At 35.6% G+C, this 21141-nt stretch overlaps 2 protein-coding genes across 5 annotated transcripts in view; one reads left to right on the top strand and one right to left on the bottom strand.

Annotated features, from left to right (window-relative positions):
• Positions 1-319: 319 nt before the first annotated feature.
• LOC113092353 (E3 ubiquitin-protein ligase MARCH5-like) lies at positions 320-14894 on the bottom strand. The gene is made up of 6 exons (XM_026257939.1): positions 14603-14894; positions 7371-7573; positions 3794-3924; positions 3542-3725; positions 2138-2304; positions 320-2062 (listed from the first exon to the last, which is right to left on the bottom strand). The coding sequence occupies exons 1-6, from the start codon at positions 14644-14646 to the stop codon at positions 1946-1948; spliced, it is 846 nt and encodes a 281-aa protein (XP_026113724.1). The 5' UTR covers positions 14647-14894; the 3' UTR covers positions 320-1945.
• Positions 14367-21141, top strand: part of LOC113092352 (cytoplasmic polyadenylation element-binding protein 3-like) — a 30418-nt gene continuing 23643 nt past the window's right edge. The window contains exons 1-3 of one of the 4 annotated variants that reach the window (XM_026257934.1): positions 14367-14432; positions 14991-15075; positions 17844-18547. In XM_026257934.1, the coding sequence (XP_026113719.1) occupies positions 15036-15075; positions 17844-18547 (744 nt within the window). In that variant the 5' untranslated portion in view covers positions 14367-14432; positions 14991-15035. Of the gene's footprint in view, positions 14433-14990; positions 15076-16116; positions 16247-16479; positions 16725-17630; positions 17673-17843; positions 18548-21141 lie in introns of those variants that run through there. The other 3 variants (XM_026257936.1, XM_026257935.1, XM_026257937.1) reach the window with 3 other exon arrangements.

Genomic DNA, 21141 nt, shown 5'->3' with positions numbered 1-21141 from the left:
GAGTTTGTTGCGTTTAGTGCCACTTTTATGCATTTACCATATTTTTATGTACTTATATATACAGCAATATTATTTTAGCTTTGAGTGAAGTTTTTTTTTTTTTAATTGGTGGGGATATATCGGCAGACAACAGACATTTGTTTGAGCAAAATTATTGCTAGAAAAATTAGGCACTGGACCTATGTAGGGACATGCAACACGATTGCAAATGATACTATCATCAGTTTATATGCTACAGATTTTAGATGTAGATCCCATAAATCATCTCAATGCTAAGAAACATTTTAGTCCAAGTTAAAAACTGTCCAACACACAGTCAGGCATTGGAAAAATACATTTATTTACATAAATCAACTGAGAAACAATAAATTCAGAAGCCATATCTGTACAACATGTTCTATATTTGGCATTATGCTTCATCTGTACAACAGGAGACAAACATACCCCACTCATACTATACAGATGATGAAAAGAAAGTCAACAGAAAAACTTGTCTAATACTTCTACACTCGGTGTACATAAACTATTTCTTAGCAACTACGTCCGAGTATAGGTCTCTGCAGGAAAGTAATGGGAGTTACCAGATAAGGGTGTTTTTAGACCATGATACCTGATTGGCTGACGTCATAGTGACGGAAGGTTTAGGGGTGGGGTTAGGTAAGGGGGATCATTTTGATTGCATGATTTAGAAACACCCAGCAGTTTGAAAACACCCACAAAGTCATAACAACGCCCACGTTTGCTCTGCAGAGACCCAAGTCTCACTACGTCACCATAAAGCATTTACAGCAAGAATCTGTAATAATGTACTTGAGCTCTATGGATAAATAGTGCTCCAAAAGCTAATCATGTGTGAAGTTTAATTAATTGCACAACCTCTTTAAAATAAAACCCCTGCCTCCCACTGCAGTGTACTACCATTACAAAACAGTAGTAGTATGCATTGAATTTATATACTTTTTTTCCCTCCCAACTTCATCCATGCAACTTCACAGAGATGAAAAAAGAAGCACTACATTAATTCGAAGTCATCAGACACAATGATTCAGAAAAAAAGAAAAATGGCATGTTCACCAAATAAACCTGTCCATCTGGACCATGTAACCTTTAAGACATATATTGTCCTGGTGTAATAAAAAGGCCACTAATACTCTTAAAGTTCACTGTTCTACACAAGACTACTTATCTCTGGGAATAAATGGAACAGGTTTATTAACAGCAGTTATGAGTCATCGAGTACCATAATGTTTTAATAAAGTGATCGATTACAGACCAAACACTGGATTCTCTCTTTGTACAGGGTCATTAACAGACGGACTATAAAAGGGACTCCCTGAAACTCAGCACAAAGAAGGAAATTAAACCTGATCATCTGATCGCTTCAATCATGTGAAGGCAGGCAAGATGGTCAATTTCACAGAAGCTGTCATATTTCAAACACAAAATTGACATTTAAAAAAAATAAGTGACTTTTTTAGCTAAAACAGAACTAATTTTCAATTAGAGATATTTGTTAAGTATAATTTTAATAGTATATATGTTCTAAATTGAAAAAAATAATTGTGACCGGACTTGCCTTTTTAATATGCAAAACAATTGATTTCTTATGACTTAGGTGTAAAATATGGGGATATTTCTTTGTGAAATGCATTCGAGAAGAACAACAAAAAAGATGATTTTATAAGAGATGTTTACATTGGCCTTTAGTATTTAACATTGATGATTCACCTGAACATTTCTAATTCAATAAAAAACAACCACTTAATATAAAACCTTTCAATATTTATTTTCTTTCTTAAAATGTCAAAGCCCATAAAATGAGTAACACACAACTGAAACATAACTGAGTCACTGTTCAAACTCCAAAAGCAGAAGTCACATTCACCGAATCCAGCGTCAGTGAAAAGTCTCATGGATGGAATCGAGCAGAGGTTTGATGATGAGCTCAGGCCTCCTCCGTCTCAGGGAAATTAAGGATCTTGCGATGAGCTTGTCGGAGATACTGCTGCTGCTTGAAATAAACCTTAAACGCCCCTTTAATAGCCACAAAGGCAATGCCACCCTGAGACAGAGAGAGAAATGTCATCAGTGTGAAAATACGCGTGTATAAATCAAATTTTTCAGGATTTTCTCGTACCAGAATGGTCCTCTGAAGATTTGAGTTGACGCTGCTGAACATCAGTTTACCTACGATGGTGGCGATGGTGGGGAACACAAGGGCGCCGCACAGGATGCGTGTGGCAGACACATGATCGGCCAGCGGACTGGCCTCCGCCGGGATCCTCGGCACTGGGCAGCCGATACCTGCGCCGCATCACAGGGCGAGAAACAAGATTGATCAAAACTTTTGGTGACAGTTTCACAGAAGCTTGTACAGACATGTCAGGCAGTTCAGCTTTCCATCTGGCACTTAAAAATTGCCAAAAGATAATAAACTGGTTTCAAATACTGAATTCTGAGTAAATATTGAGTAAAAAAGGTGTTGCATTCATTTACATTTTATTTGCAATATTTCATATTAGTGTTAAAATTAACTTTGCAATTAAGAATATATATAAGGAAATGTCTATGACATTTATAACTGTAGTATTTAAAAAATTTGACCATGTGTGACCTTGGACCAGCATGAAATAAGCTGTTCATTGATGTATGGTTTATTAGCATCAGACAATATTTGGCTGAGATATAACTATTTGAAAATCTGGAATCTGAGGATTCAAAAAAAAAAAAAAAAAAAAATCTAAATACTGAGAAAATCACCTTTGAAGTTGTCAGCAATGAAGTTCTTAGCAATGCATATTACTAATAAAAAATTAAGTTTTGATGTATTTATGGTAGGAAATTTACAAAATATCTTTAAGGAACAGAATCTTTAATGATTTTTGACATAAAAGAAAATCGATAATTTGGCTTTTTCTACAAATATACCCCAGCGACTTAAGACTAGTTTTGTGATCCAGGGTTACATATATATTTAAATTAAATAATTAAATAATAAACAATCATTATAACAAATAAAACATGATTATATGTGGATGTACAAATATCAAAATGTCTGAAATTACATAATATAGATAAAGATGGTATTTGTAAACATAGTGAATAAGTACTTATGAAACTGATACATCAATATCCAATCCAACATCATTTAAAATATGTATTTATTCTTTTTGGTTGTCTCATTTGGATATTATTTTCTGGGAACTTTAGATGAGCTATTAACCATAAATTAAGATTTTATGCAACAATATGTAAAACTATAGTAAAGTAAAGTATATTAAAAAACTATATTGGATATTAGAAATAAACCTATTTTGTAAGCTTTTTGTCCAATTTATTTTCAACTTAATAACAACTCAGCATATTAGAATGATTTCTGAAGAATCATGTGACACTGAAAACTGCCGTAATGATGCTGAAAATTGACAGGAATAAATTACATTTTTAAATATATTAACACACAAAACTGAAATAAGAAACAAATATTTACAATATTTAAACACACACACACACACACAGAGTCTGTGCTGTCACCACTGACCTGGGAAAATACTGTTGAGGATCTGAAGTTTATTGGAGTATTTCCTCCAGAGGCGGAGCACATAATCCTCCCAGCGAATCATCTTCCCTAGAATTAGCATAACTGGGATGGTTGGCAGACCAATCAACAAGAAGAGAGGGTCGGCTCGTTCCATCACATCCAGACCTTCCTTATGACCCACAACCTGAGAGACGGAGGCTTCAGAATCAAATAACGCTTGTAAAATCATTTCATCTGTGAGTGACGTCTCACCTGCATGACAGTCACCGCGCCGTATGTGACGGCCGTCCAGTAAATAGAGCCCACCATGATACCGGCCGCAGCAAACGGACAGGCCTTCGAGATCAACCGGTCGGCCAGATCCAGCACATACACCACCGGCCCTGCACAGAAATGCATGTAGTGAATCTTTATAGGAAACTGCAGAAGGCTCTACAGTATATTACTATTTATATCATCATGCAGACATGAATCTATTTATGGAACAATTTCACAAAACGAGATATTAAATGATAAAAACTAGGTGATATTGAGGTCTGAATCATGTGACCATCACGTGAGGATCAAGCAGTGATGAATCCAGTTCCCCTCCTCTCCAGCAGGGGGCAGAAGAAGATATTATGATCGGGAACCAACAGGCCAATAAAATTCTCTTCTGACTATATATTTACATTTAGTCACTTAGCAGGAGCTTTTATTCAAAGCAACTTACAGATGAAAATATATAATCGTTTATCAAAATGTGAAGCTGTCCACAGAAAGAGACGAACACACAAGTAACTGTCGATCATCCCGTTTAATTCACTAAGACCATGATGACACAAGCGCTTTACAGTTCTATGCTCGACTATGATGACTGCATCCTAAATGACTCAGGAATAAAGCTGCACACAGTGGAACCGACCCAGAAAGGAATGAGGAAACACTCAAGGTGGACATCAAGAGGAAATCATGTAATATTTATCGACCGACAACCTGCTTTCCTCTCATCCTAAAAATACCCTCCACTGCAGGACAAGTCTCTGGACACTGTGAGTGTGTGTGTGTTGGGATCACTGACCGCTCTCGAGAATATTAATATGGAATATTCTGATGACAGCGCTGGAATCTGGTTCACGTTCTCTCTAGCGCTGCAACATCAAACTAATGTCTACTGGCAAGAGGAAGCGCTCAGGCACTTCTGCTGCCGGCCACAGATTCCATTATTAAGATCATTAAAAAATAAACTCCACTTAGCAGGAATACATCTGCAGTCTATTCTTCCTCGTTTTACACCAGCTTCGCTGCTCTGCCAGAGAACGGCTGTGGAACAAGGACTTTCTGTTCCCTACAAACCCTCTCCAGTGCCAGGCTGCGTAAAACAACTTCAATGTGATGTCAGTCTGAAGAACATCTTGAGAGTCAATCAGGAGTAATATATTTGAAAAAATAAAAATAAAAGACAGATGGTCTTTCACCTTCACAGTTATGGCTTTTCTGAGCAGAGTGGCAGATCTGCGTACCATGCTCATGTATAAAATACCAACTAAAGTTCCAAACCATAGTCAGCTACCTACCTAGGGAGCATTTTACTGATTAAAAATGATTCTGAAACTCGTTAAAAAGAATCAGTGACACTCACTACACTATCATATGGCATATATTTTGTGTCCCAATCTTTCATGACCAAACACATTTAAATCAGAAGACGAGCTCACAATGCAACTAAATGAAATGGTTTTGCTGTGAAACTCTCATGTTCACGAGTTATGACATTCGTCTCGTCTCGCATTCCTACAGTTTGACAGTCGAACGGAGAGCATGATTGGTGCAATTTCACAGCTGGCCACGGTCACCCTGACAACCGTATCCCAGAATAAACCCGTGGCTGTGGAAAGAGACAGAGAGCGAGAGAGGACGACAGACTGGGCCTCGGGAGGAAGATTATTAGCACAGCGTGAAGAGAATCTAATGCTGTTATACTCTCAACCTGATCAATTTACATAAGAGACGACACACAAGAGGATGAAAAAATGACATTTAGTTTCGTGAGCAGCGGATTACTGGAATCACAAGCAAATCCTCATCACCAAAATCAAAAAGAGGGATTTCTCTGGAATCAGGATTGACCTATGAAGTACAAAAAAACTAAATAAACAAGTGCTTCTATTCAAAACTAGCGTAGTGACATTTGATGAACCCTGATAAAGTGAAAAGTGAAAGAACATCACAAATGTCCAGAATTTTGCTCATCATGTGTGACATGTGAAAGTGAGCGGTTTATTATATTTGCAGCAAAGGCAGGGCAATCTATTGAATATATTCACTTTCACTACAATCTAGTATCTTTCAAAATGACAAATATTTGTAAAAGTAACTCTGATGTAAACCTCAAGAAAAATGGTTTTAAAATCTGTTCACGCCAAAAACGTCAACACTAAATATAGTGCTGTCAAAAGATTAATCACATCCAAAATAAGTTTTTATTTGCATAATATATATTTACACATACAGAGTATGTTTTAAAAATATTTAAATGTATTTACATGTATATATATATATTTATATTATATATAAATATAATTTAATATAAACTTAACATTTTTCTTAAATATATACATGCATGGGTGTTTATTTATATATACTTAAATATACACAGAACACACATATGTAAACAAACTTTTATTTTGGATGCGATTAATCTTTGACAGCACTAAAATAAACATAACCACTCTTTATTTTTATTTGCAAGAAATTAATACTATTTTGGAAGGATGCATTAAATTGCATAAAAAGTTAATAGTAAAGTTCACATTTTTTAAGTGTTAAGAAAGACTTCCATATATATATTTTAAAAAATGCTGTTCTTCAGAACTTTCGATTCATCCAAAAATCCTGAAAAAAAACTATGATGTTTTCACAAAAATATTAAGCAGCTGTTTTCAGCACTGGTAATAATAAGAAATGCTTCTTATTCTGAGTTTTCTTGTTTTCTTGAGTATCATGAGAGACTGAAAAAAAAAAAAAAAGATACACGTAAAAAAAAAAATATTTTAAAGGGGGGGTGAAATGCTCGTTTTCACTCAATATCCTGCTAATCTTGAGTACCTATAGAGTAGTACTGCATCCTTCATAACTCCAAAAAGTCTTTAGTTTTATTATATTTATAAGAGAAAGATAGTCTGTACCGTTTTTTCCCGGAAAAACACAAGCGTCTGGAGGCGTGACATGTGGGCGGAGCTAAAGAATCACGAGCGCCAGTAGGCTTTTGCGTTGAGAGCATCTGGAAACTCTGACATTACCTTGAGGAAAAAAACATCACCCAAAACAAACCATGGCAAGGTTGTGCAGGGTTGTCTTGCCCTGGCAACCAAAACACACTTCTTTTGTGACATTTCGGTCTCTCGCTCTGATCAGTGATTGTCTGTGCTGCTCAGCCTCGCTATACGGGAGTGCGCGCTCTTCCAGCAGACGTGCCCTCAGGACCCATATAAGGAAATTCCGCTTCATCTAACGTCACACAGACCCATACTCGGAAAAAAAACTTTCCGAAACTTGTGACAAACCAGAAGGAGTTTTTTTTGGAACAAAAATACTCCTTCAAACGTACAACTTAATTTTTTTTAACTTTGTCCATGTTTAGCTTCACCCCCCCCCCCCCCCCCCTTTAAATTGTAATAGCATTTTACAATATTTTGATCATATAAAGGCTGTTGTTGAACAAAAGACACTTCTTTAAAAAAAAATGTAATTAGGAAAATCAACTAATAAATGGTGTAAAGTTGGCTTCGTATATTAAACAGGGATCCAAGACACATTTTTAAGAATGTAAACTGATGGATTGTCATACCGAGTTTAGGGAACACGATAAGGTATTCAGCATTGCATTGTGGGCAGGTGACACGTGCGATGCTGTTGCCCCTCTGTTTCTCATCAACCCAGCGCTGAAGACACGACTGATGAACCCATTTAGTCGAACCACGGCAGCGGCACGGACGCACCCACTCCGCCGTACGGTCATCCTCATCTGTGGCAAAACACACCCAACAACTCCTGAAACACACACACACAGAAACATATCAGTGCTCGGCTCAGTGTTTCATCCAGGCCAAATTCCTTTATAACAACTGAACGGTGAAGACAACGTTTGTCATGTTACTGTGTAAAGTTCAAGGCTCCTGGAGCTATTTTTATAGTTCAACTCTTAAAAGTATCAAGGGACAGTTGGCACAAAAAAAATCACAGACAGCCAACCGCAGAGAAATATGGGTCAGTGACTAAGCACAAATGAAACAAGATCATGAACTGAAAAAAAATACAGGTTATCATTTTGATCTCACGGTGTTTTTTTTAGCCACCTAGATGTCTAAACCAATGCATTCAAGTTAAACTGGTTTTATTTAATATAAGGCCTTAGTATAGGCTGCGAATTACTCAAACGATCAGAACTGCATGCTCAATCACATACAAGTTAGTTTGATGAGAAAAGCCCAAAATTATGTATATCATCGTGGCAATCACTAAATAGAAACAAATATACTTTTGAATTGTTTGTCCTACATCTAAATGACAATGTCTAATGATGATCGTGTAAATAATCGATGTCAAATCTCTGCGGGAGGAGGGATCGAGACTCGGCTGTTCTCTCAGGTTTCTGAGGGAGATTTTCCATTCTGTCTGTTTCTGAATTAAACATGAGGGATGAAGAGCCTCTCGGGTGATCATCTCAGGTCTATTAGATGACAATCCCAAAGCCAAACAAGAACACACAGATTTGTGTGTTGTATAAAACAATTTACCAAATAAGCCAGGTTTACTTCAATTAGTCTGATGTTTTGTTAGTTGACTTGGTTCAACATAAGACCAGAAGCGATATGTGACCCTGGATCATAAAACCTTCAGTCTTCAGTCGCTGGGGTATATTTTTAGCAATAGCCAAAAAAACTAAAAAACATTGTATGGGTGAAAATTATCGATTGTTCTTTTATGCCAAAATTTTTTAGAAAATTAAGTAAAGATCATGTTCAATGGAGATATTTTGTAAATTTCCTACTATAGATATATCATATACTTAATTTTTGATTAGTAATATGCATTGCTAAGAATTCATTTGGACAACTTTAAAAGACGATTTTCTCAAAAATTTTATTTTTATGCACCCTCAGATTCCAGATATTCTAAAAGCTGTATCTCAGCCAAATATTGTCCATGTTCCTCTTCTCCATGTTCCTTAAGAAGCTGCTTACTGCTCCTGTAACTCTGCCTCCATCACGACAACCATCAGAAACACAATCATCACCCGTGTGAAACCCAAGACATCTCACCGTTGCCCTCACTTCAGCACACTTGCATAGCATGGATTTACACACTAAGAGCTGCGTTCATTACGATGCCAACCAGATTATCAGCCAATAAACAAGGTAAAACAAAATGTGCTGTGAAACCCAATCTGATTTAGGCATGTTTCCTTCACTCAGCAGGGGTAAGGTTTCAAACTACAGGCTATATAATCTGCAGTCAAATTCACACAATGATAGCATGATTTTTTTCTCCAATACACTGCAAAAAAATTTTTTTATTAACAATTGTGCTTTAAACCACAAATAAATAAATAAAAAATTTTTTAATTTAAATGTTTATTTTAAATAAATTAAACAAATAAATAATAAAATACTACTAACACACAAAATAAAACATACACTAATGTCATAATTAAAATAAATACATGAACTATACAAATAAATAAACTACTAATTAATCAATAATACATTATTCTCATTGATTTTTGCAAGAATGACATTCTCCCCTTATGCAAGGTTTAAAAAGAAGATTTTTGATTTGAGGGAGAAAAATCATTCACAGATACGTCACAATTATTTCATTAACAATTGTGCTTTAAACCACAAATAAATAAGTTAATTAAATATATACTAATATAATTTTTAAATAAAATAATAAAAATTTAAGTACTGCTAATACATAATCCACTAATGTGCAAACCAAACAACTTCTGAATAATAAGGCTAATAACACAACTGATCATATTCTGTTCACTTCTCTATCTGAAGACACGTGACAGAATTACTCTTCCGCACTGTTTGTGATGACATAGATGATGCTTAAAATATCTCCAGCACACCAGACCATTTTCCATTAAATCATATTCCGGGAACAAATGCTGCAAAAATCCCTCTTAGATGCCAATAAGACACTTCTCCACCTCTATCAGATTCACATTACTACTTGAGCTCTTGCAGAATATAGCTCTAGTGTATGAGATACCATCAGGAGGTCAGAAAGTCGATACCGCTCGCCTTTCTTTACATGTTGAGAGCCGGTTACATGACACAGAAAGACAATCTATACAACAGCGAGGGGGTCTCTGGAACTGATGACCCTGATGATAGTTTCAAAATCCTGATCTCTAGAGCCATAACATCAGCTCTTATTTCATACAGCAGGAGTTTTCATGAATAAAGTGGCTACGGTTTCAAAAACAGGAATAAGTGTGTGAAAGTTTAGATGCTTCCTCTTATCCAGAAAATGTGGAAGCATTAAACATCTACTGTTAAACACCTCGACAAACCTCAAACTAAGCATGAGCAATAATAATATTAAAACTTTCCTGCATGTTCTCATTGCTACACACACAGGTCAGTCTGCATTTAAAGAGGCATTAAAATCTCGGTGTAATGAGTTTATTCATTTGGCTGTGGTCACGTGACTGATGATCTTCCAGAAACTTCAGTGAGTGAAAGCAGTTGTCGAGCATCAGAAGAAGAGCTGAGATCACAGACATTTCTACTATACTGACACAAATAGAGCTGCATTGATTAGGACATTTCATCTGGCATTAAAGCGACATATAGCTATTAGCCACTGAACTGCATTTTAATTAATTTCATATACCAGCTAATAGAATGATAAATATAAACCTTAAACTAATGTATTTATACTAAACATGGAAGCAAGCAATTTCCTGATTGCCTAAATAATGCACAGGGTAAATAAATAATATATATATATATATATATATATATATATATATATATATATATATATATATATATATATATATAGTATAATAAACGCTGGTCTGTGTGAAATCACATGATGGAATTTACAGCTGATTAGAGAACCGGCTTTGCTGACAAAATGCACATTAATTATTGGCCGATATTTATCATGCACCCCTAAAAGAAAAAACTGCTGCTCAAAGTTTGTCTCTATTCCACAGAACCAAATCTGTGACTAGTTTACAGTTGGTGCACCGGTCAAGCACCAGCTAGATTACGGTTCATGTAACTTCAGTCACTGTTTTCCAGTAACTCCAGTCATCTTGAACTTGTGGTCTATATTTGTTCTTGAGGAGGGGTCACTCTTTCCCCTGTAGTCAGAGTCACAAGACCCATCCACAAGATCACGTTTCACCAGCTAATATATAAAGCCAGAATTACCACATAGAATTAGCAGCATTTCTACAAAATCTAGGCCTATATGTCTGTTTTAGTGCAGCAGTAAGTCACATTTTGACTGAATCAGTTTTGCACAAACATCGTCTTCAGAAAACGTTAAAACCTAGTGGAATATTAGCAATTTATTAAAGCCAGTTTCGTCAATGGAAACAGTTTACATCTCAAAATTCAGACGGAATTACAAATTCTAAACTCAGAATTGCGAGGAAAAAGTCTGCACCAATAGCCTTGTGGTTAGAGCGCCGACAGTGAGCTCATGGCCACTCGAGTTCGAATCCCATCACATGTTTTTTTGTCGATTCCCACCCCCTTTATCTCCAACCAATGCTTTCCTGTCCTGTTCCATCCAAATGAAAGCATAAAAAGCCCATAAAAATGTTTAGTTAATTTTTTTAAGCGAGAAAAATTGCCGCAATTACCTTTTTGCCAGAATTGTAAGATACAATTACAAAGGAAAAAGTCACAGTTACCTTTAAATAAATAAATAATTCACAATGACTTTTTTTCCCAAGGCAGAAATGGGCTTCCAAAGCAATTAGCATAGGCACCAAGCAATACTGCATTTAATTGACTTTCAAACAGAAACATAACACCAAAGGTCCAAATGATGGTGGATTATTTCCAGACACCTTTCAAACATGACTCAAGACACACATTTGTGGAGACACATCAAAGCTGGATGGGAAAAACAGTAAGACAGAGAAAGTGAGGTTTAGAAACAGCCAAAATAAACGGAGCCAGCTTTCTGAATACCGAAGAGAACAAAAGAGGGTGATAGAGTGTCTGCCACGTAAAGGTCAGACAGGATTTAAGCATGAGCCCATCTTTTCTACATTGCACAGAAAGCAGCTGCGGGTGGCAGGCCTGGATAAGGCCGTGTTTTGGAGTCTGATAGAGCTGTGACGACTATCTGCTCTCACACAGACCTGTGAAGGTTGTTGCCTCAGTGACGGACATTAGAGAAGGATGCAGGATCCATTTGAGAGAGATGAGAGCTTTCACCATAACAACTGACACAGATATGTCTGCAAACTGGCTGATGTGCCAATAAACCAGTTTACACACCAGCTAGTCCAGTTCTGTCCTCTCAACACCCATTTCCTCAGATGTAAACACACATATGAGGTGACAACACGTTCAAATTTACTTCCATTCAAAAGATTGGGCTCGGTGAGATTTTTGTATGTTTTTAAAAGAAGCAATTTTATGTGAATAATAATTTTGAATGTGAGTATATATTTTAAATTAAAATTCATTTATTTAATGCAAAGCTGAATTTTCAGCATCATTACTCCAGTCTTCAGTGTCACATGATCCTTCAGGAATTCTAATATGTTGCTCAAGATACATTTTTATTCATATAAATGCTTCATCTTTTTGTGGGAACCATGCTACATTTCTATTCAAGGTTATTTGATTAAGGAAATCCTAAATCAAAAGAACTGGAACAGAAATTGTCACATCTGTCACATTTGATCAATGTACTAAATCGAAGCAAAATAAAAATATGAATGTCTTATAAAAACTGTGAACTGTAGTGTAGTGTATATTATATTTATAACATTATACAAAACATTATATTATATTTGCAATACTTACGCAATATTTTACAGGTGATTCAATGACATTTGAATTTTCTTCTCAAGAAAATGCATGATATTTCAAATAAAATATATTTTTTAGGATTCTTAATGTCAAAAGAACAGCATTTATTTAAAGTAGAAATCTTGTAACTGTTGTTTACTGTCATTTTAGATTAATTTAATACTTCTCTGCTGAATAAATATTATTTCCTTTTAAATAGTAAAAAAGAATATATGTATATATGTATATACACACACACACACAAACAAACAAACAGAAAGTTTAGTCTTTTTGGACTGGAAGGAAAGATCCGCTCAATTGTGTCCCATCAGCTGGCCAGTGCACTCTAGTTTATTTTGCAAGTGCTGGCCCTCTGGCAAACAGGACAACCTGGTTGGAAGAACATGGACAAGGTCATGACACAAAAACAGCTCGACCCTACGCAGTGACCCAATGAATAATTACAGAAATGAGAACTTGCCCATGTCATTTACCAAAAAATGCTCCTATATATAGAAAATCTGCTTATTAATGACCCCTGAGGGTCAATCTGGAAGAAAAAACTGACCACAACAACAGTGTCATTAAAAACTTCTCCAGGACACACTGTCCTTTGTGTTGGGTTCATTAAAAGTAGAGCTCATAATACTTAAGACCAACATCACGCAAGTCATGAGGCAAAGGTTTTACCATGAACCTTTCCCAAATCATCTGCTGGTGTGCAAGGCAGATCAAACAGCCAATCAAGCCTCTTATTTCTGTTTTACTAAAGGAATATTCTGGGGTCAATACGAGATAAGCTATCATACACTAGAAATTATTTCAATTTAAAAAAATAAACAAAAATGGTTAAGTAATTAACATATTACAAGGTCTGAAAACTGAAAAACAACAACAATTAAAGCCAGTAACATATGCACTCACGTGACACATGCTAAGAATTAAAAAACCTTAGGAATCAGGAATTACATTTATTACACATAACCAGTTACCCCACTCGGACAATTATCCTCTTTAATAATTAAAATTTCTATAAGTAGACATTACTATAAAAAAACAATTAATAACCCAATATTTAAAATAACTTTAATGCATATTAATATATATATATATATATATATATATATATATATATATATATATATATATATATATATATATATATAAATATATATATACATAAATAAAAGAAATAAAACAAGTTTTTTTTGCACGAGAACTTACATTTGTGAATATGAAATTTTGCATGTAAAAAAATAAGATTTTGAATGTTTTTCTTTGCTGTTCTCCAACATACCAAATAATACAAATTTCCATAATAAAAATATATTGATTATCACAATTCTGTACAATTAAATCACATACATTTTGCCAAAATAGTTTTACAAAAGGTCAGTTTTTAGGGCAACTGACACAAAAAGAGCAACTAATATCAAAATCAGATTTGAATTTTACAAAATAATGTTTGGCTGGGTAAATACTGTGTATAATTTTGAATGATACTTCCATAACCTTGTCTTTAATTAAATATTGATTAGGTATTAACCAAACGTTTTTCCAAACAATATTGTCTGTCAGGCGATTCCAATATGAATATAATGCCTATTAATAATACCAATATTGCATATTCTGTTGATGGTTAATTAATATTGTGTCAGTTCTGCTTCTGCACATCGGTTTCCAGACACAAATCAGTGTGTTATCCGACGTTTAAACAATAGATGGATCTTCAGAACAGAAGCTGTTAAACATAAACAATCTAAAAAGTATATAATCAAAAGAGCAAGACTGAATCAAAACAAAATTAAAGGCCAAATGAAGGACACGCCCCCTCGACATAGACGTCACATCATGTAAGTAACAGACTACACCTGCAAACAATCACTCGTTAACTACTCTAACTGTTCTTTATAAATATTTATCCAGGTTTAAGAATATTTCGAACTATATGAAAGTCCACAAACGCCACTTGTATATGTAGCGGATATTAGCGGTTTGTTTACACTGCATTTCTTTCACTCACCTGTCCACAATCTGCTGCATCACAGCCGCTCCCTCTTCTGCCATATTCACATGAGTCCACACACTTAATTAATGACAGGCCGCGGGGAATCTTAACGCCGTGCTAAACACGCATATGAGCGTCTTACTGTCAGTAAACAACGGCTGAAATCTGATTATAAACCATTGAGATCGATTAACATAAACCGATCTAGTAATGAATATTCATAAATGTCAGTAATTCCAGAAACACGCAGAGACTCCATTGACTGCGCGTGAGAAAACGCGAGCGGACGCAACTACGCGCATGTGAGAGCGTTAACTTGACTCTCGCGAGAGCACAGATGCACTCTGGGACGTGTATTCTTCATGTCATGTAGCCAAAAATATAAACATTTATGTTCTCGCAGAGGCAGGCAGCCTAGAGCAAGAGGGACTACGCCTGCTGGAGCAACATGAAGATACATATTTGGCTTCAGAATACCTCGTACTGTGGTAAGGAGAGTCAACATATTTCAGTACAATGAATAAATTATTAGAATGCATATTTTATTTAACATGGCAGGGCATCAAGGAAATAAAAATAACATGAGTGAGGGCTTCATTCATTTGCCTTTTCATATGGCATATGGTAAGGTAATTATATGGTGTTTGTTTATTGCTGCTGTTTAGGATTTTGATCCTTTCTTTTGTTAGTTTTCCTTTTATTGAGTTTATTGCTACATTTACATTTAAATTTGGGACTTAAAGTGACAAGTATCTTGTGCTATTCTCTGTAAAATTAACTCTACTATTCTTCTATAGGAAATGCCCCAAATTTGACCCACATTGGTTAATTTCAAAAAGGCATTTAATAATATTTTCTGTATTTCAAATTAACTTATTAACTTATTAGTATTAGTCAATAAATAGATATCTTATTATCTATTAAGGTAATCATTTCCATTATGACAGGAGCAGTGAATATGGAGCCATGTAGCAGATTTGCATATTTATTTTTAAATTATCTTGATATTTGATATAGTACACTCTTATACCAATTAGCCTATGCCTAAGTCATGTGGATGCTTAAAACCTTATTCTTTCATTAATTATAGGTCATTTAAACATTTTCACTCCAAACAAACCTTGCTTAATAATGGGTTATAAAATGGATAGGTCTTGTCTTAGTTTCATATTGTTCAGTGCAGCATTTTATCGTGTAAAAATCCACAATATATCATCATCAATGATGAAAAACCTGTTCATCATAAAACTGTCCACCTCCTATATCATATTGTTTTGTTGCATATAAAAGTTCTGTTATATCAGGTAATATTATTCTTTCATAAGGGTGCAATACTTTGCTAAATAAAATCATATTTTATTAAAAAATTGTGTATTAAATATTTTAATATTTCTTGCTTACCTAATTTAAAGGCCAAGCCATCTAAACTGTGACTTGCATGTTATATTATAAGCTTTTCAACACGTCATATAGTGTGTTTGATAGCTGTGATGGCCGAATAACTACAATTCCCACAATCCCTGAGTGCATCAGCCATGCGCCGCAGTCAATCAGCTGTTGAGACGACTGCAGAAGGGCAGCTCATCTGTCACATCAAAAGCCAGGCGAGACAAGCAGAAAATAGCCTTATTCACAGAATCCCAAAAGGTGCACGATAAGGTAAAGTCTGATTCATGCACAGCAGGGAAAAAGAAAGCAAGAGAAAAAAGGCAACCCATAAGATGCATGTTATGTGTGTTTAATATAGCTACTCTATGAGTTGTGTGCGGTGGATTAAAGTGCTCGATTTAATAGATTTTCCTTTCCAATAACCCGGTGCATTTTAGAAATGCATTATAATATGCGTGCATGTATTTTGCCGATATAAAGCAATATTTTTTACTGTCTTTTAGATGGTCAACGCGTGCTCTGAAGTGGTGATTTCTATAATGACCTTGAATATGCAGCTCTAATGCTGCAAAACGAGGATTAACCGACGAGATATTTGGCAGAAACGCTCTTCATCTTGATACGATCGTCTATTCTGATTAAAATTTGATTTAAGGTCGAGTTCATAAATCCACCAGGCGCTGAAACTGTCGCATTCTCGGCCTGTTTTTCATCGGAATATATTTGGCATCGTAGAAACCCTCAAGAGGTATGTAGAAAATGATGTACCCTACTTTTTCCCATATGGTTAAATATCTTTTTGCTCGATCTTTTTTGCATAAGAAATTGTTTGCTTAACCCTTCACAAAATTAGTAAACAATAATGGAGATGTGTCTCGGATGTGTCTCAATATTAAGTGGCTAAAAGCCATGAAGTGAATTTTTTTTTTTTTTAAATAATAAAAAGCTTTAGGGATTTCTGTTGCGTAGATGTTTTGTGCAGCACTGCTGGGTGTAACCCAAGATCCTGCAGCAAATATAACCTAGTTGCTGAGCCGTGCCATGCTCTGTTGTACACCAATTCAAACTGTCTGAATAGTTTACAAACTTGTGCTTAGAACTGTAAATGTTCTTTCTTACTAGATGGCTATGCACTTTAGCCTATTGATTGTATGAATAAACTAAATAAGATGCACAATAATTTGCACAACATATTTTGCACAACATATATTACAATAAATTAATATATTTGTAAGAATAAATATGTAGTCTACTAGACATCATAAATACAAATCAAACTATCGTTTGACACAATACAAACGCACAATAGTTATTGCACATTAGGGATGAAGTCAGCTGAAATATCGGCATGCATTTTGTAGCTAATGCACTGAATCAGCAACATTAGTAGGCTTATTATTAGCTGCAGTTGTGGTGTAAAACTACAATACACTTTTTGCACGTTTGTATTTGGCTAAGTAGCTGTCATTCGTCAGAATTCAACATCGATGACTAAACAAATGACTCGGCAAACCTCTTTTCCTCATTTATTTACGCGTGTCTCTTTTAACCTTGCTGAACGACGCAGCTATATTTATTGACGTATGCAAATTGAGGGGCGGGGCTTGTGAGAGAAAAAAAAAAACAGGAACAAGAATCAGTTTCTCATTTCTGTCTGGAGTTCCAGTGAGAGAAAAACGAGACGTGGCGAAAATTGGTGAATATCGGTGACCTCCGAGCTTTTCTCTCCTTTATTCGTGTTGCGAGGGGGGTAAACCGGACTTCACACAGATCCCGATTAGCTACATGGCTGATCAGGGGCTCATTAATAATCAAAAACTCCAGTCCGATCGCTGTCATCAATAATAACTGATCATCTGTGTTTCAGCTCAAAACATGCAGGATGATTTACTGATGGACAAAAGCAAAGCTCAGCCTCACCAGCACCAAGAGCCCTTAAATACAGAACCTCCATCCACCACCACGACCCCCTCCGAGCCTCCGGTCCCGGACGAGCAGAACCCTGTCGGTCACTCCGAGCGGCTCCCCATGGAGTCTCCGGTGTTACCGGGTTTGGGTTTCCCGCAGGATTCCTCTCTCTCGCCGTCGTTCGGCAGCACTTGGTCCACCAACGCCGTAGACGAAGGTTTTTTCCAAGGGATTCCGTCGGTAAACGGGACGATGCTTTTTCAAAACTTTCCCCATCACGTCAACCCGGTTTTCGGAGGTAATTTTTCCCCGCAGATGAGAAGGTCTCCGCTGAGTGTGACCCAGAGGAACCCCTACAGCCACCAGACGCTCATCAATAAAGTGTCCGCGTCGTCCGCTTCCTCGTCCGCCTGGAATAACCATCAGAACGCGGTGTGGAGCTCCGCGGCGAACCCCTGGAGCGGCAGAGACCCGCGGAGAGCGCTCGGGCTCGGCGTCCCGTCTCAGCTCAACCCCGTCTCCCCGACGAAGAAGCCCTTCCCGAGCAATGTCATCGCGCCCCCGAAATACCAGAGACCCGGAGCCCTGCAGAAACCCTGGATGATCTCAGAGCCTCCGGAGACCTTCAGAACCGACAACGGCAACAACATGCTGCCATTTCAGGTGAGATTAGTCAGTATTTCACATACGTATAGAATCAGGAATAACGTTTTTTTATTATTATTTTTATATGTGAATATAGTGATGATGTTTATACATAAACTCAGAAAGCTATAGAATTAGGAATAACATTTTTATTAATATTTGTATTTATTTTTTATATAGCCTCTAATTGTTATTGAAATTTGTGAATATAGTGTAAACAATGCATCAAATACATAATGTATCATATTGGTCATAAACAATTTATAGACCTTACGTTATAATAATTAAACAAAAACAGTTCTACATAATTTATTAAAAATAAAACGTAATTTTTATTTGTATGTGTTGAAGGATATGACCGTGTGACTAAATTTCTACAGATGAGACTCATAACTTTATGTATACAATATTTTACAAAATGTTCTACTTGAAATACCTTTTATTCTGATATCTCTTATGTTTCTCTGACTGTAAGGAAGAGTTGTTTTGAATCATTCTCCAGCTGTTTCTATAAATGTCATTGTAAGGTGGAAGGGTTCAAATTCCCATCTGAGGCTCTCCTGCAGCGCCTTTGGGGGGCGTTTAAAGGGAACACCACTCAAATCTGATTGGTGCTTGTTGAGTTAGGGGGCGGGGCCTTCTCTTGCTGTCATGAAAACAACATTATTGCATACTTTTGACACAGTGATATTCTCAGACAGAGGACATTGATATTTTTGTTTCAAAAAAGCAAATTTCTTAGTTCTTAAGGGAGTGTAAGCATTGTCAGATTCTGCTGTATTTGATAGAATGTTTTTTTTATGATTATTCTTTTTTTTTTAAACGAAAAATGTAAAAACAAATGAATGAGTCATGCACACAGATAAAACAGGCTTTGAGCATGTGAGGTTCATCTTAAATTTCTTATTTCAAATATCTTCATGAATTTTGTGTATTTTGTGTACTAATTCATTTGGATGTACACCTTGGTGTTCTTAATTAAATTGCAACACAAATATGACAATTCCAGCTGACCACTAATGTTTTTTACATGAAAAGTGTTACTTTAAGTCTTATGTCTTGCACTTTTGCCCATAATGCTGTCAGCTTCCTGATACTGATATGATTGTCGTCATCACGTGAACGTCTGCGATGCATACATACAATACCCTCATAGAAAACAAACCAAGGGTTTACATTGAAGTTAATGCAAAGTAAATAATGCAAACCAAAAAAATAACCAATAAAAAAATTTAAAGTATTTGACAGACCACAGTTTTGGGAGCAAATATAGTTTTTAGTTTAGTATGTAAAACATATAAGTCATGCAAACAGGCTGCCGCAATACAAGATGTGGCATGTGTGTGTGTGTTTTTAATGCTGAAATATGTGTGGCTCGTGTCTGATAGGGACTGAAGTGAAGAGCTCAGCGTTTTGATTGCTCATGATTTTCACAAAGTGGGCAGATTTTTATCTGGAACCTGAGAGGGGAAATATCGCTTTTTGAATGCTCAGCCAGTTGCATGACAATGGGCTTGATGTGCAAACAATGTGTTGCCTCGGTTGGCCTCTGCCCACTGCCGTATTCATCCACACACTTTCACCGACTCACTCTCTGTCTCACTTTTCCTCTGTTCTCTTGCTCATTGTCTAACTTGTTTGATTGCATGCAGTCATCTCAACTGATTAGTGTTAGACAGTAAGAGGGCAGGAGGAACAGTCTGACCAAAAAATTGGCAAAAGCTGATTTAACTCACCAGTTCTGTCTGGAAATAAAGTTGCTTTTATAAAGATTTAAGATCTTTGTCATCTGTATTTCAGTACAGTGAAATTATTTTCTTGAAAAGATGGGGAAGAAAGGCATAGAAACAATATAATAAACAATATGCATGACATAAGACAATAAATATTAGAAAATGAGCAATAAGAGACAATTAATAAAAGAAACAATACATCTCAGCAACTGGAAACCATATACAATACGAGTACTAAAGTGAGCACTTCTGAGGAAGAAAAAAAAAATATATATATATATAAAATCTGTATTTAGTCACCTTTTAAGAGACCGAAATTCTGATCATTTATGGACCAATGTTAATTTGCATTATTTATATATCTTCATAGTATTTAATTTTTTTAATTTTGACTTGCCTTTTATATTTGCAGTTTTCACTTTAATTTGTATGATGTTTTAATAATTTTATTATGTGCTTTTGTTTATTTATTTATGTTTACTATTTCTAATTAACCTAATATCTGTCATTTTAGAACTTCAGTGATTATTAGCCGAAGCGACATTTGTGATTTTAAATGTTTCAAATTTTTAAACATATTTTTCTTAATATTACATTTAAATGTAATTTTATTTTAGCTTTATTTCAGTTAACAAAGATAATTTTTAATAGTTTTAATTGACCATAACAACACTGTCATTGACTGGATTTGAATTGTTGAGTTGTTGTTGTTTTGTTGTTGTTGTTGTTTTGGCAGTATATTTAATTTCAGATTTACCCACCCATAAATTACATGTAAAAAAACCCGAAAACTGTGGTTGTTCACTTTACATATCAGTCAGGCAGTTTCTTATTGTCTATTTGGGTGTTTCCTGGTTAAAAATAAGATATCTTATCATC

Source organism: Carassius auratus, unplaced genomic scaffold, assembly GCF_003368295.1.
Source record: "Carassius auratus strain Wakin unplaced genomic scaffold, ASM336829v1 scaf_tig00214573, whole genome shotgun sequence".
In the NCBI taxonomy this organism is placed as follows: Eukaryota; Metazoa; Chordata; class Actinopteri; order Cypriniformes; family Cyprinidae; genus Carassius; species Carassius auratus.
The sequence above is the reverse complement of the archived record's forward strand: the minus strand, read 5'-3'. Positions and strand labels throughout refer to the sequence as shown.